This window comes from Tachyglossus aculeatus, chromosome 2, assembly GCF_015852505.1.
Source record: "Tachyglossus aculeatus isolate mTacAcu1 chromosome 2, mTacAcu1.pri, whole genome shotgun sequence".
NCBI lineage: Eukaryota > Metazoa > Chordata > Mammalia > Monotremata > Tachyglossidae > Tachyglossus > Tachyglossus aculeatus.
Window position 1 is genome coordinate 8859539 of NC_052067.1, and position 14084 is coordinate 8873622.

At 41.3% G+C, this 14084-nt stretch overlaps 1 protein-coding gene across 1 annotated transcript in view; it reads right to left on the reverse strand.

The window, feature by feature from the left end:
- CRPPA (CDP-L-ribitol pyrophosphorylase A) overlaps positions 1-14084 on the reverse strand; it is a gene marked incomplete at its 5' end in the record, with an annotated part of 338976 nt that overhangs the window by 200846 nt on the left and 124046 nt on the right. Inside the window, 2 exons of the mRNA XM_038761326.1 lie at positions 2505-2550; positions 11368-11472. Of these exons, the coding sequence (XP_038617254.1) occupies positions 2505-2550; positions 11368-11472 (151 nt within the window). The remainder of the gene's footprint in view (positions 1-2504; positions 2551-11367; positions 11473-14084) is intronic.

Below are 14084 nucleotides of genomic sequence, written 5' to 3' on the forward strand. Positions count from 1 at the left end.
CTGTGTCAAACCTGATTTGCTTCTATTTACCCCAGCGCTTAGAACAGTGCTTGACACATAATAAACACTTTACAAATCCCATTATTATTACTGTTATTATTATCAATATTATTTTAAACCTACCAGCCTCAAGGTTTCACGGGTACCCTCTCAATCTGGTACTGAACAATCTCCCTACCAAACCCCTTGATGACTTTGTAACCTTTCATCGCCACCCCCTCTTAGGCAGCATCTGTCAATCAACCAATGATATTTATTGAGTGCTTACTGCATGCATAGCACTGTACTAAGTGCTTGACAGAGTACAGTACAAAAAAGTTGGGAGACATGATCCCTGTTCACAAGAAGCTTATAGTCTACAGTCTAAAAAGTCTGTTTCCAGTCTTTCCACGTAACAGACAACCACCGTGGCTTAGTGGAAAGAGCACAGGCTTGGGAGTCAGAGGACGTGGGTTCTAATCCCAGCTCTGCTACTTGTCTGCAGTGTGACCTTGGGCAAGTCACTTAACTTCTCTGTGCCTCAGTTCCCTCATCTGTAAAATGGGGATTAAGGCTGTAAGCCCCACTTGGGACAACCTGATTACCTTGCAACTAGGCCAGCACTTACAGCAGTACTTGGCACATAGTTAGCACTTAACAAATACCATCAACATTACTATTATGACACTAGTCAAGATTAGTACAGTGCTCTGAACACAATAAGCGCTCAACAAATACCACTGATTAATAGATTACGTTTCTTTTTTCCTTTTTATTCTCATGGGTGCTTTCATAAATGTGGTGGAGGGGAAGACAAAGAGATATTCATTACCAGTGGGTTTCTGCGGCCTAGACTTTAGCCTGTTACGGTTGTCTTGCACCATGATACACTGCAATGCTTATTTAAGGAACATCAGGTGATCTCTTCTTCCCAGGTTCAAGTGCTTACCTGGCACCGGGCCGTTATTTCTCCTAACTTAGCTGTGGGTGGTCCCTTCTAAACGTCCTAAGGCCAAGTGGTGACCTACAACTGGCAGGCTTTCAAGTTGTTAGTGGTCAGCGCGACCACAAGCTGCGGACTGAGTTGTTTGGAAGGAAATGCCCACTCTGCAAAACCTGGTGGCGAGCCTGGAGGAGATTCTTGAGAATTGCTGACCCAGATCAGCTGTTTATGCTGATCCAGATGGACCAATTTCTCGGAGCACGAGAAGTCACTCTGAAGTCTGTAAGCAGGGTAGAAGGGGGTTTTTCTCTCCAACAGCACACCCCCAACCCTGAGGGGAGTTGAAACTTTGGACACTTAAACCCTTAACTCATTTGCTTGGAATGGGTTTGTAGCGTTTGATGAATGTGAACCCTTTCGAGGGCAGCGAAGCAGTGGCGGGTACTTGAGGGATAATCGGCAGTCTACCTAGCCAACACAGACAGGAAAACCAGAGCGTGGAAAGTGTCTGAAACAGGCTCGCATTTCTCCTGTTTAGAATTTAACCGAGCACATCTTTGTTTAGCTGACACCTCATGGATAATGTCTGGGTCCCGGGTTTCCTAGCTGACATGTAAATATATGTCAACATTTTGATTTATAGGACTTGCTCATCTATTTACATACACACCCACCCATTCCCAAATAGCAGTTCTCTGGATCTGGGAACCTGAATCTGCATCAGGGACAAAAGATCTGGGACAAAATATATAGACAGATAATTTAGGGCCCTCCACTTCTCCAGAGGAGCTTGTGGAATCTAAATACTGGTACACAGAGTCCTAGGTGGATCATCTAGGACTTAAGGGAAGATAAGCCCTTCCAGAATTAAGATCCAAACTCTTTTCCTCCTGAGAAAGGAAATGTTCAGATTGGAAGATCGCTTCCAGGTCAAAGTTTGGAGATGAAAGAATTATTCCAGGACCCTCTCATCCACCCGGCTCTTTCCCTCCTCCAAGGTCCTCTCAATGAATGAACAGATCAGTCACCTTCAAGGCCGAAGGCCTCACCTACATCGGACCTTCATGGCTGATGTTTCAGATTTCATCCAGTGGCCACCAAGAATGGAATAATAAACAACACAGAAATTGACACCAATCGGGGAGAACATGAGAAGCTGCCTTCTGTCAGTCCGTGGGTAAAACATGGGATTTGCCACACTTTTCCCCAGTCCAAATGAAATGTTGAAATAGCTGGGAAAAAAAATGAACAAAACACTGTCTATTTAAATGTTTTTGGTTCTAGTTGTACCAGATTGACCATACGCTTGTTATTATGCTGGATCGCTACACCAGTTCAGATGCTTTCCCCGTCAAGCCACAACCATGCCTGCAAGCCAAAATGGCTCGGTCTATGCAGATCATGTCAGGATGTATCCAAATACTAGACAAACAATGTAAAATCAAGTAATGGACAGGAAACTGAGTGAAGCTTTTGTGGTTAACACGCTCCTTTTCTGACCACTGAACTTATCTCGCTGACATAAAAATTATGGTTTCCATTCAAGAGATTCAAGAACTGACAATCACAGAGATGCACATACCCTTAATAATCGATTCTGCTGCATACAGATCGCGTTTGAAGGTCACCTAAGGGACAGATAAACCTTGTTAGATTTAACAGAGCAGGAAGGAATGTGAAACCAATAAAACAGTGCCCTGAAGGACATTCTTGATCCTGGGAGGGCTCTAAACAAATGATACTGTCAATTCCTTAATTAAAACATGTATGCTGTAGACAATTTAAGGAAAATAATATTTAGATTTGTGTAAAAGAGGATTGTGCTGTCCAGACTTTTGGAAGATTTCTGAATTGGTGTGGTAGTGATCATGGTATGTCTATTAATGAATATCTTTTAAAAAAAAACAGTCCCACAAACCTTGGAATATTAGCTCTTGCTTTCATTGACCGGATACTCAGGAGGCCATGGATTCTATATTGGTTGTTTAATATTAAGTGCTAATGACAGGAATATATGTTGCTGGTCATAATAGAACAAAATCACTAAATTACTTATTTAATTGAAATCAAATGTCTCAACTATCAACCCATATTAAAAGACATTTCTCATTGCATTCTTAAACTTGGACTATCTCTTAGGACTTAATTACGCCCATGAAAATGAAAACCACTACCTCTAAGGTATTCTTCAAACTGCATTAAAGTAGAAATAAGCATGTAGGGTACCTGAAACTGCATAAAAACTCTGTGGGTGTTTTATTTAAAACATATATTTATATTTACTTATATTTAGAGAGGCAGTGTCGCCTAATGGGCAGAGCGTGGGCCTCAGAGTCAGAAGGACCTGGATTCTAATCCTGGCTCTTACATTTGCCTGCTGTGTGACCCTGGGCAAATCACCTCACTTCTCAGTGCCTCAGTTTCCTCCTCTGTAAAATGGGGATTAAGACTGTGAGTGCCAGGTGGGACAGTGACTGTGTCCAACCCGATTTGCTTGTATCCACCCCAGGGCTTAGTACAGTGCCTGAGATAAAGTAACTGCTTAACAAATACCATTATTATTATTATTATTATTATTATTATTATTATTATTATTGTTGTTGTTGTTATTATTATGTGGCTTGGGTTGCACCATGGATGGCCATGAACATGAAGAAATATGTCAACTTCTAATCCCAGGCCAGGACAGGACCACCAATCTGGGCAGTGAGGTTGGATAAATCCATCACTCCACCCATGATACTCCATCCTCCAGATCAGAAGACATGTCAACCTACTCTGACTTTTACAACAGAAGTGTTTCTTTGTCAGATTCAGGTTCAATGCAAATCATTCATGAAACTATCCCTCAATTGACTTCTGGTACTCAGGCACTGGCCCAGGTGGGATGCAAAAATTGCATTTCTACTGTTGGAAATTCAGCTACATCCCAGTCAGAACTCAAAATAGAGTGTGAGGCAAATGAGCAGTGAACAAAGAGTAATTTCCCATAGGAAATAAGGAAAAGTGCATTAAGGCATTCCTGTGGCTCAAAAAATAGACCAAATCTATCAATAGTATTTAGTGACCATCTTAGAACAATGCTTGGCACATAGTAAGCGCTTAACAAATACTATAATTATTATTATTATTATTACCATGTGCAGCGTACTGTACTAGGTGGTCGGAAGAGCGCACCACAATGATGTAGTTTTACAAAAGAGCCCAGTTAATATAGTAATTCAAATAGCAATCTAAATAAATGACAATAATAAAAGGTGTTAGATTTTACATAAGGTAAATATGAAGCAATATTGAAAATACTTAATTTTCAATCAATCAATCAGTGGTGTTTATTGAGAGTTGCCATGTGCAGAGCACTGCACTAAGCACTTGGGAGAGCACAACTGTGTAGGCAGAAATGATTCCTGCCCACGTCGAGCTTAATTCCAAAGGGTTGTCTTCCACAGCCCATTCTGGTTCTCGTGACCTGGATGTAGGTTCTCCAGCTAGATTTAACTTGGAGAAGCAGCGTGGCTCAGTGGAAAGAGCCCGGGCTCTGGAGTCAGAGGTCAGGGGTTCAAATCCCGGCTCCACCAATTGTCAGCTGTGTGACTTTGGGCAAGTCACTTAACTTCTCTGTGCCTCAGCTCCTTCATCTGTAAAATGGGGATTAAGACTGTGAGCCCTCCCCGGGACAACCTGATCACCTTGTAACCTCCCCGGCGCTGAGAACAGTGCTTTGCACATAGTAAGCGCTTAATAAATGCCATCATCATTATTATTATTATAATTTGATCCCTGAAACACAGTTCTGGTTACGTGAGACTGGATCAACTGGTTCTAAGTCATACCCAGTCCATACCCAAATCCAGTCTAGAGGATTCCGGGAAAGCAGGTGATGTGGGGGGCTTGCCCATTGTTTTGGGCTTGTTCTAGAGGGGACTCAGGGTGGTCCAGAGACACTTGACACAGAGTAGAACTAAGCTTTTGTATATCTGCATATATCTGTAATTAACTTATTTATTCATTTATCTCTTCATTTATATTAATGTCTGTGTCCCCCTCTAGACTGTGAACTCATTGGGAGTGGGGAAACATGGAGTCGTTCATCCCATGACATTTTCATCTAAATCAGACCACAAGAAAAGTCATTTCCAAACCCAAAAAATGTAAAAAAGGATCAATCATCCATTCTACAGTGAGTCAGCAGACCTAATTCAGATAGTAACAACCTCAAGATAGCATAAGTGTGGAACCAGAGGTTGAATAAAAAGGAAAAGTGTGTAACAGGGATTGGTGATTGGTTCCCCAATTCAAATATATAATTATTTTGCTCAGCAACTAAAATAAGGTACATATATTGTTTAACTTTATTTGTCGGTGTGTTATAAAAATTCCAGAGACACAACAACTCCATCAATCTATCAATCAATGGTAAGAAATAGAAAACACGCAAATACCATTGATTGATTATATATTCTATTGGTATTGACACCTGTCTACTTATTTTGTTTTGTTTTGGGGTTTTTTTGGTCTATCTCCCCCTTCTTGACTGGGGGCCCGTTGTTGGGTAGGGACCGTCTCTATATGTTGCCAATTTGTACTTCCCAACTGCTTAGTACAGTGCTCTAAACACAGTAAGCGCTCAATAAATATGATTGAAGGAATGAGTGTATGAATTATTTACTGAATTCTTACTTTGGGTGGTGCACTGTGCTAAGCACTTGGGAGAGCACAATACAATAGAGTTGGCTGATAACTTCCCCGTCCAAAAGGAGCTTATGGTCTAATCGGGGAGACAGACATTAAAAGCAATTAAAGATATGTGCATAAGGATTGTAGGGCTACAGGGCAAGTGCATAGATGATGCAGAAGGGAGAGAGAGTGCGTTGTAAATACTTTGAAGGTGGGGAGAGTGATCATCTTTGGCCTATGAAAGGGGAGTGAGTTCCAGTCCAGAAGGAACCATGTGGGCTAGGGGTTGGCAGAGAATAAGTAACTCAATCAAATAAGCAACTTTTTTGCCCAGCAACTATAATTAAGTACCTGTTTTATTGTCTTTGAAGGTATACTGGAAAAATGATGGGGACATGCCCACTCTATCAAATTAGCTAGCTAAAATATATTGAAAACAGAACAGAGTTCTATTTTCTAGAAATGTCTTTCCATAAAAAAAGCCCATCTCACAGAAACAGGGAGAAAAACCAGGGTGATAAAATATCAGTTCGCTCCCCAGAATAGTCTTGAAACATAAAACGTGCATCGTTCTCTCTAAAAGAGAAGATGGTATCTCCGGGTCACAATGGAATACTTTCAGAAAATCAGTCATAAAGGCTGAAATTCAAGTGCACTTCTATAACAACAACCAGTCTCAACACTGCCTTCAGCCCAGAATTGTCATGAACGAAGATTGCTTTTTTCCCTAAGGGCTGTTTTCCCCTCTTACATAAGATAATTAATTATATGAACAAGAAAGCTTACTAAATTACTTTTCTTCTGTAGACTTTGGCCTGTAAATGGTTACACACCTACTACACACAGATTAAGCTTTCTTTGATTTTTATTAAATTCCTGTATGTGAAACCAGGTTGGATAAATGTTCATTACCTTTTTAAGGCTCACAAACTGAGTTAAGGAAAATATCCTACCTTAAATATGCATATCCGAAAACAGTAAAACAAGCTAGTATATTAAAGTAACATTACCTCTTTGTAGTAATATTTGATGTGTTTTAGACCCCTTTGGTGGGAGATAGCAGAGAATAAGTGCTACCATTAAATATTGAAATACTCTAATTTGAACGGACAAAGTTTCTTTAAGAATCTGCAGTTTTCCTATAAAAGGAAAAGACATCTCAAATTTCTATAAGCAAAAAATGTCCTACAAGGGGAGAAAACACTGCACCAAATCAATCCATAATTCTAGTAAAACTTTTGGTCATTCTGGTAAATTTAATCTTTGTCAAATTTAGTCTACCAATCTGAATCAGATTTTTGTGTCTAAAAGATGGCACATTAGAATGAAAAAAGAAATAGAAAAGAAAGAAAAAAGACACCATTACCCGCTCTGGAAACTACCAACTATCGTTGGTACTATTGTCGGTATTTGTGTCTACCGCATATTGTTGTGGGCTGGGAATGTGTCCATCAACTCTGTTATATTGTACTCTCCCAAGCACTCTCTGCACACAGTAAGCACTCAATAAATACCAGCAATTGACTGACTGAACTGTTTTATATTGTGCTCTCCCAAGTGCCAGTACAATGCTCTACTCAAAGTAAGCTCACCACTGACTGATTAGAAGTGGATGTGTTTACAATCAATGAAATTACTCTAATTCCCTGGTTTAAAAAAAAAAAAACAAATAATGAGTCCACTCTGAATATGAGACTTGATGTCTCATCCTAGTTTGGGCTTTGGGAAAAGTGTCCTGGAGGAACAGAAGTCACCGATGAACACTCAAGGACTACACTTCTCATTTCCTTCCAAGCTGAACCGTGACTCAATGACAATGCAGACACAGTGCGTACTGCATATTTAGAGGCCCAGGGCTCTACATTTTACAAGTGCCAAGTTCTCTCCCTCTCAACCTACACTCATGTAGAGTTAGCAGTCAATGAAGAAGTGTCATCCAGGGAGTAAAAAAAAAAAGATGCCATTTTCTACCAAAGTAGTTTAATGGGATAAAAAAAAAAACTGCATGGAAAACCTTGTAATTCCTACTTAACCTGATTTTAGGATCTCCAACGACTATAATGGATCAAAGAAGACTCTCTTTCAGGCTCAGCTTCTGGGGAGGCAGTTCGTCCGACATGAAAGGACATGGGAATGGGAACCAGGAGACCTAGATTGCATTGTTGGTTACACCACTGGTCTGCTGAGTGAGCTTGGGTATGTCGCTCAGCCTCCCTGGGTCTGGGCTGCCTCATCTATAAAAGGGGATTAAGAAATCTGCTTTTCCTTCCTCTGAGGGAAAGCCCAATTGGACAGGGGTGGTGTCCATTCTAATTATCTCATATCAACCTTAGAATTAAGCGTAAAGTAAACACTTTAATGCCACAATTACTATTCTACCAAGAGGAAGACCTATATATAATACATATCTATATATAATACATATGACATATATATATATAAATACATATATTTTTAAAACCATGGTCTTCTACTGCCAGATCTCAAATTATTTTAAGTAGGCCACCATAATAAACACAAATTAAACCAAGCTGGGCTTGAAGCCCAGAAACCCAAGCAAATGAAACAGAGTGGGGGAAATTACACGGAAAGGAACTGTTGGTTAACTGTTTTTTTTTTAAGTGGGAGGAGGTAAAATGGACAAGATGAACATAACCCAATTAAAAGGCTTCTACCGTAGATGAAGCAGTTCCACTGAGACTCTACTCAAGTGGATGGAGAGATGAACCAAGATAATTTTTAAAACTCATTAAGAAACGCGTTCGCTACCGTATAGAAGAATTTTAGGCTGCATGCTCGGTATTAGAAAGACTCTTAGCATTCAAGAGCTCTTTGAAGCACCATCATTATTTCAGACTTCATTCAGAAGGGTGGAGTCTTTTTCCTGTTTTGGAAGTAAGACAGACCCAATGTTGATGCCTCTGGGGCCTAAGGAGTCTGTCACTCCTTGGCATGTGTAAAATGACTCACCCCAGTATGGAGAGAGAGAAGCCTTGTAGCAAAGCCAGTAACTGGAACAATGCATTCACCATTTGCTGTGCATAAAAGACTCTAATGGAGCCAAGATATGTCTGAGGACTAATATTCAACCGCCAGAGGCGGAAGGGAAATATGAGGGTTTTACAAAAATACTGGAAGACTTGGGAAGACGAATTGGAAAATACAAAGAAGGTTCTGCTTTAGGCCTTTCATCTGGAGGTTTCAGGGCCTTTAAATATCGGAATGTCCGGATGCTCTTATTGAACTCTCCCAAGCGCTTACTCCTGTGCTCTGCACACAGTAAGCACTCAATAAATACGACTGACTGACTAATCGCTATACCTAGGCACATACGGGAGAAGCAGCTTGACTCAATGGAAAGAGCAGTGGCTTGGGAGTCAGAAGTCATGGGTCCAAATCCTGGCCCTGCCAACTGTCAGCTGTGTGACCTTGAGCAAGTCACTTAACTTCTCTGTGCCTCAGTTCCCTCATCTGTAAAATGGGGATTAAGACTGTGAGCCCCATGTGGGACAACCTGACCCTCCCCAGCTCTTAGAACAGTTCCTTGCAAATAATGAGAGCTTAACAAATACCATCATTATTATTATTTCATTTGTTCATTCATTCATTCAATGGTATTTACTGAGCGCTTACTGTGTGGAGAGCACTGTACTAAGCACTTGGGAGAATAAAATAACTGAGATCTGGAGATGATAGATCCCACCTGGAATGCCTTGTCCTACAAAACTATTCTATTTAATAATAATAATGATGGTATTTGTTAAGCACTTACTATGTGCCAAACACTTTTCTAAGCGCTGGGGAGGTTACAAGGTGATCAGGTTGTCCCACGGGGGGCTCAAAGTTTTAATCCCCATTTTATAGGTGAGGTAACTGAGGCCCAGAGAAGTGACGTGACTTGCCCAAAGTCACACAGCTGACAGTTGGCGGAGCCGGGATTTGAACCCATGACCTCTGACTCCAAAGCCCGTGCTCTTTCCACTGAGCCACGCTGCTTCTCCATATTTAATCAAGAGAACCTCCATTCTACTCCAGCCACAGAATTATTGACCTCTTATTGCATGCAGAGCACTGCACTAATCACTTGGGAGATTAGAGCACAGGTAAAAGACAAGATCTTCACCCACTGGGAGCCTTTTCCTTTCCGTGTCCTTTTGGGGTCAGAAGTGGCAAAAAGTGGGATGGATGCTTCCAAATCCATAATGATGGAAAACATCTTCATTACAATGGGAATAAACAAATCCACAACATGAACAAATGGCCAAGGGTCATCTGCCAGTTTGCATTACACGTAAAGCAGCAACAAAGCTGAGGAGATGCACTTTACCATGACATTTTTTTGAGCTCTACTCAATCTACTAGGATCCTGGGGGGTCGGATGCTTGAACATGTCTGAGGTGGTCTAAGCATGCAGTGTGGTAAATGATTATGACATTCAGATGGAAATGGAAAATAATCATTTGGGTGACTATGCAATCTACTTTGTCAGTTTGTATTTAAACTCAATCAGTGAGCAGATTTTTTTCCCTCCATTTAAACTTCATTTGGGTTCTTCCAAGACTTCTAAAATCATGGTCCAGCTTGACTTCTAGGTCAATAAAAAATAAAGATTTCTGTTGGTTAACTCACCATCCTGATATAGATATTACAGCACTTTATACTTTATAGATAAACAAGAAAATTCACTAAAAGAAGATACTATACAAGAAATACAGTTTTCTTGTGAATTGCATATCGCTTGTGGGAAAAGTTAAAAAATATTCACAGGAAGCAACAAAAGAAGCCTTTTCAGTGTGGAGTAAGGCTTGGTAGAATTAATTCATTCATTCAATAGTATTTATTGAGCATTTACTGTGTGCAGAGCACTGTACTAAGCGCTTGGGAAGTATAAGTCGGCAACATATAGAGACGGTCCCTACCTAACAATGGGCTCACAGTCTAGAAGGGGAATTCAATGACATTCCACCATTCTAAGCAGCTTGGCTTAGTGGAAAGAGCATGGGCTTGGGAATCAGAGGATGTGGGTTCTAATCCCGGCTCCTCCATTTGTCTGTTGTGTGACCTTGGGCAAGCCACTTCACTTCTCTGTGCCTCAGTTCCCTCATCTGCAAAATGGGAATTAAGACCGTGAGCCCCAAATGGGACAACCTGATTTCCTTGTACCCATCCCAGTGGTTAGAACAGTGCTTGGCACAGAGTAAGCGCTTAACAAATACCATCATTATTATTATTATTTTTAATAGATGATTGTGAAGAAGGTTTCTTCCCACTAATATTTGGGGCTCTAATAGTCACAGTATTTTCATGTAATTTTCAATCTTGAAAATAAGAGGGAGGTTATTTCTGGATTGGATGTCTGAGAATTAGATGGGAAAGCACACACACACTTGTCCTTTGCACTCAAAGTTGACATTACTAATGGTGAAATTCACCTATGAGTGTGTGCTTGTAGCTGAATAGGCCAAACTCTAGATTTTCAGCGTGTCACCTCTGGGCTGTAAACTCCCTGTGGGCAGAGAACACATCTACCAACTCTGTTATATTGCACTCTCCCAAGCACTTAGTACAGTGCTCTGCACCCAGTAAGTTCTCAACAAATATGATTGATAAATATGATTGACAACCCATATGATATGAATATGATTGGAGTCCCATTCGTATTGTGCATCCAAAACAGTCTTCCCTTCTGAGGCCCTCATGTCTGATGTTGGCATCACCTAGCACTGTTTTAATGGAAATAATGCCCACAGAGTTACTACTGCCCTTACCTTCCAGAGATCAGGTGATCCTTCAACCAGCTTGGCATTTACGTTGCAGTATTTTAGGGCCAAGTGAAGACATTCAGTTCCATAATCCAGGTCGTAGTCGCTACACTGGAGAAATATAAGGAAAAGATACGGTGAATTCATTTTAACCTAAATTACCATACCAAGCCCCTCTCAGGATCACACCTGGAGGGTTTCCAGTACTCTACCACTCTCATTTACAGGAGGAAGAGTCCAGCAGAGGTAGATCCACTCCACTTCTAGCTTGGCCAGTGGCAGGCAATCTGCAACAAATCAAAACTCACCCATGCTGGGCAGCAGCAGCATGGAAGACCTTTGAGGATGGGGACTTCTGTATTTTTCCGAAAAAAACTCTAAGGGTACACTACCAGAATGACTGCAGATGGAGAGTGGGGCGTTCTGGGAGAGATGTGTCCATGGGGTCAGATATGGATCGACAGCATAAGACAAAACAAGACCATACCAAGTGAGACCGTTGTTGGGTAGGGACCATCTCTATATGTGCCGATTTGTACTTCCCAAGCACTTAGTACAGTGCTCTGCACATAGTAAGCGCTCAATAGATATGACTAAGTGAATGAATAAGGATTATGCTTTGAATTGATGTCAGAATCCTACTCCTCATCTTCATATTCAGCTCCTTTAGGTGCTTTTTGTTAGTGTGAATTACATAGGGAACCAACAGAAAACACTGTAACTCCATTCCCTGCTTAAGCAAATTATCTTCTTTACACCCCCATTCCAAACAGAACACCAATGAAGGATTTCAAAATGTAGGGGGTTAAAAACGTACCCAGCTAGAGGATAAGCTCCTTGTGAGCAGGGAATGTGTCACTTCGTAATTCGGGACTTTCCAAGCACCTAGTACAGTGCACCACACTAAGCTGGCACTCAATAAATGGTACTAAGGATTTTACAACCTAGCAGGTGGGCCAGATATTAAAGTAAATTATAAATTAGAGGAAACAAGATAGTTTAATTGCATGTACAAAAGTGAATTGGTAAAAAGGCTGAGAATCTATAATAATAATAATAATAATGGTATTTGTTAAGCACTTACTATGTGCCAAGCATTGTTCTAAGCACTGTTCTAAGCACAAGGTATTCATTCATTCATTTATTCAATCGTATTTATTGAGCGTTTACTGTGTGCAGAGCCCTGTACTAAGCACTTGGGAAGTACAAGTTGGCAACATATAGAGATGGTCCCTACCCAACAGAGGGCTCACGTTGTCCCTCGTGGGGCTCACAGTTTTAATCTCCATTTTACAGATGAGGTAACTGTGGCACAGAGACAAAGTCAAACAGCTGACAAGTGGCAGAGCTACTACAGATTAGAACCCATGACCTCTGACTCCCAAGCCTGTGGTCTTTCCACTGAGCCACATTGCTTCTAAGAATGCACGAATGCTAAAATGGTAGAAAGAGGGGGCCCCTTTCCTCTTCTCACACTCCCTTCTGTGTTGCCCTGACTTGCTCTCTTTCTTCAACCCCTTCCTAGCCCCACAGCAATTATGCACATACCTGTTATTTATTTATATTAATGTCTGTCTCCTCTTCTAGACTGTAAGGTCATGGGGGACAGGGAATGCACCAGTTAATTGTTATATTGTACTCTCCCAAGCGCTTAGTACAGTGCTCTACATACAGAGAGTGCTGAATAAATATGATGAATGAATGAATGGTGTGGAGTTGAAAGATATTTGCCTCACCAAGTGTATGCTACATTTTGTTACTGAACTTCTTTTCTGCAGCTTGCCCAATCCAAAGGCCTCTACTTCTTCCTAATCCTTCTCGACCTCTCAGCTGCTTTTTGATGCTGTCCTGGAAACATTATCCAACCTCAGCTTCACAGACACTCTCCTCTCCTGGCTCTCCCCCGATCCCTCTGGCCGCTCATTCTCAGTCTCTTTCATGAGCTTCTATTCTGCCTCCCACCCTCTAACTGTAGGAGTCCCTTAAGATTCAGTTCAGGATCCCCTTCTACTCTCCATCTACAGCCACTCCCTTGGAGAACTCAGTCTCTCCCATGGCTTCAACTACCACCTCCATGCAGATGACTTACAAATTTACATCTTCAACCCCTGATCTCTCTTCCTCTCTGCAATCTCACATTTCCTCCTGCCTTCAGGACATCTCTATTTGGATGCCCTGCCATCACCTCAAACTTAACATGTCTAAAATAGAGCTCCTTATCTTCCCACGCAAACCTTGTCCTCCCCCTGACTTTCTCATCGCTGTAGATGGCACAACCATCTTTCCTGTTTCACAGGCTTGTAACCTTGGCATTTTCCTTGAGTCCTCTCTCTCATTCATTCATTCATTCGATCATATTTATTGAGCGCTTAGTCAATCTATCACTAAATCCTGTCTGTTCAACTTTCACGACATCACTACAATCTGCCCTTTCCTCTCCATACAAAATCATCTTAATAATAATAATAATAATAATGATGGCATTTATTAAGCGCCTACATTCCACAGAAACTGCCCTCTCAAAGATCACCAATGACCTCCAGCTTGCCAAGTCCAACGGCTCCTACTCTATCCTAATCCTCCTCGACCTCTCAGCTGCCTTCGACACTGTGGACCACCCCCTTCTCCTCAACACGCTATCCAGCCTTGGCTTCACAGACTCTGTCCTCTCCTGGTTCTCCTCTTATCTCTCCGGCCGTTCATTCTCAGTCTCTTTTGCAGGC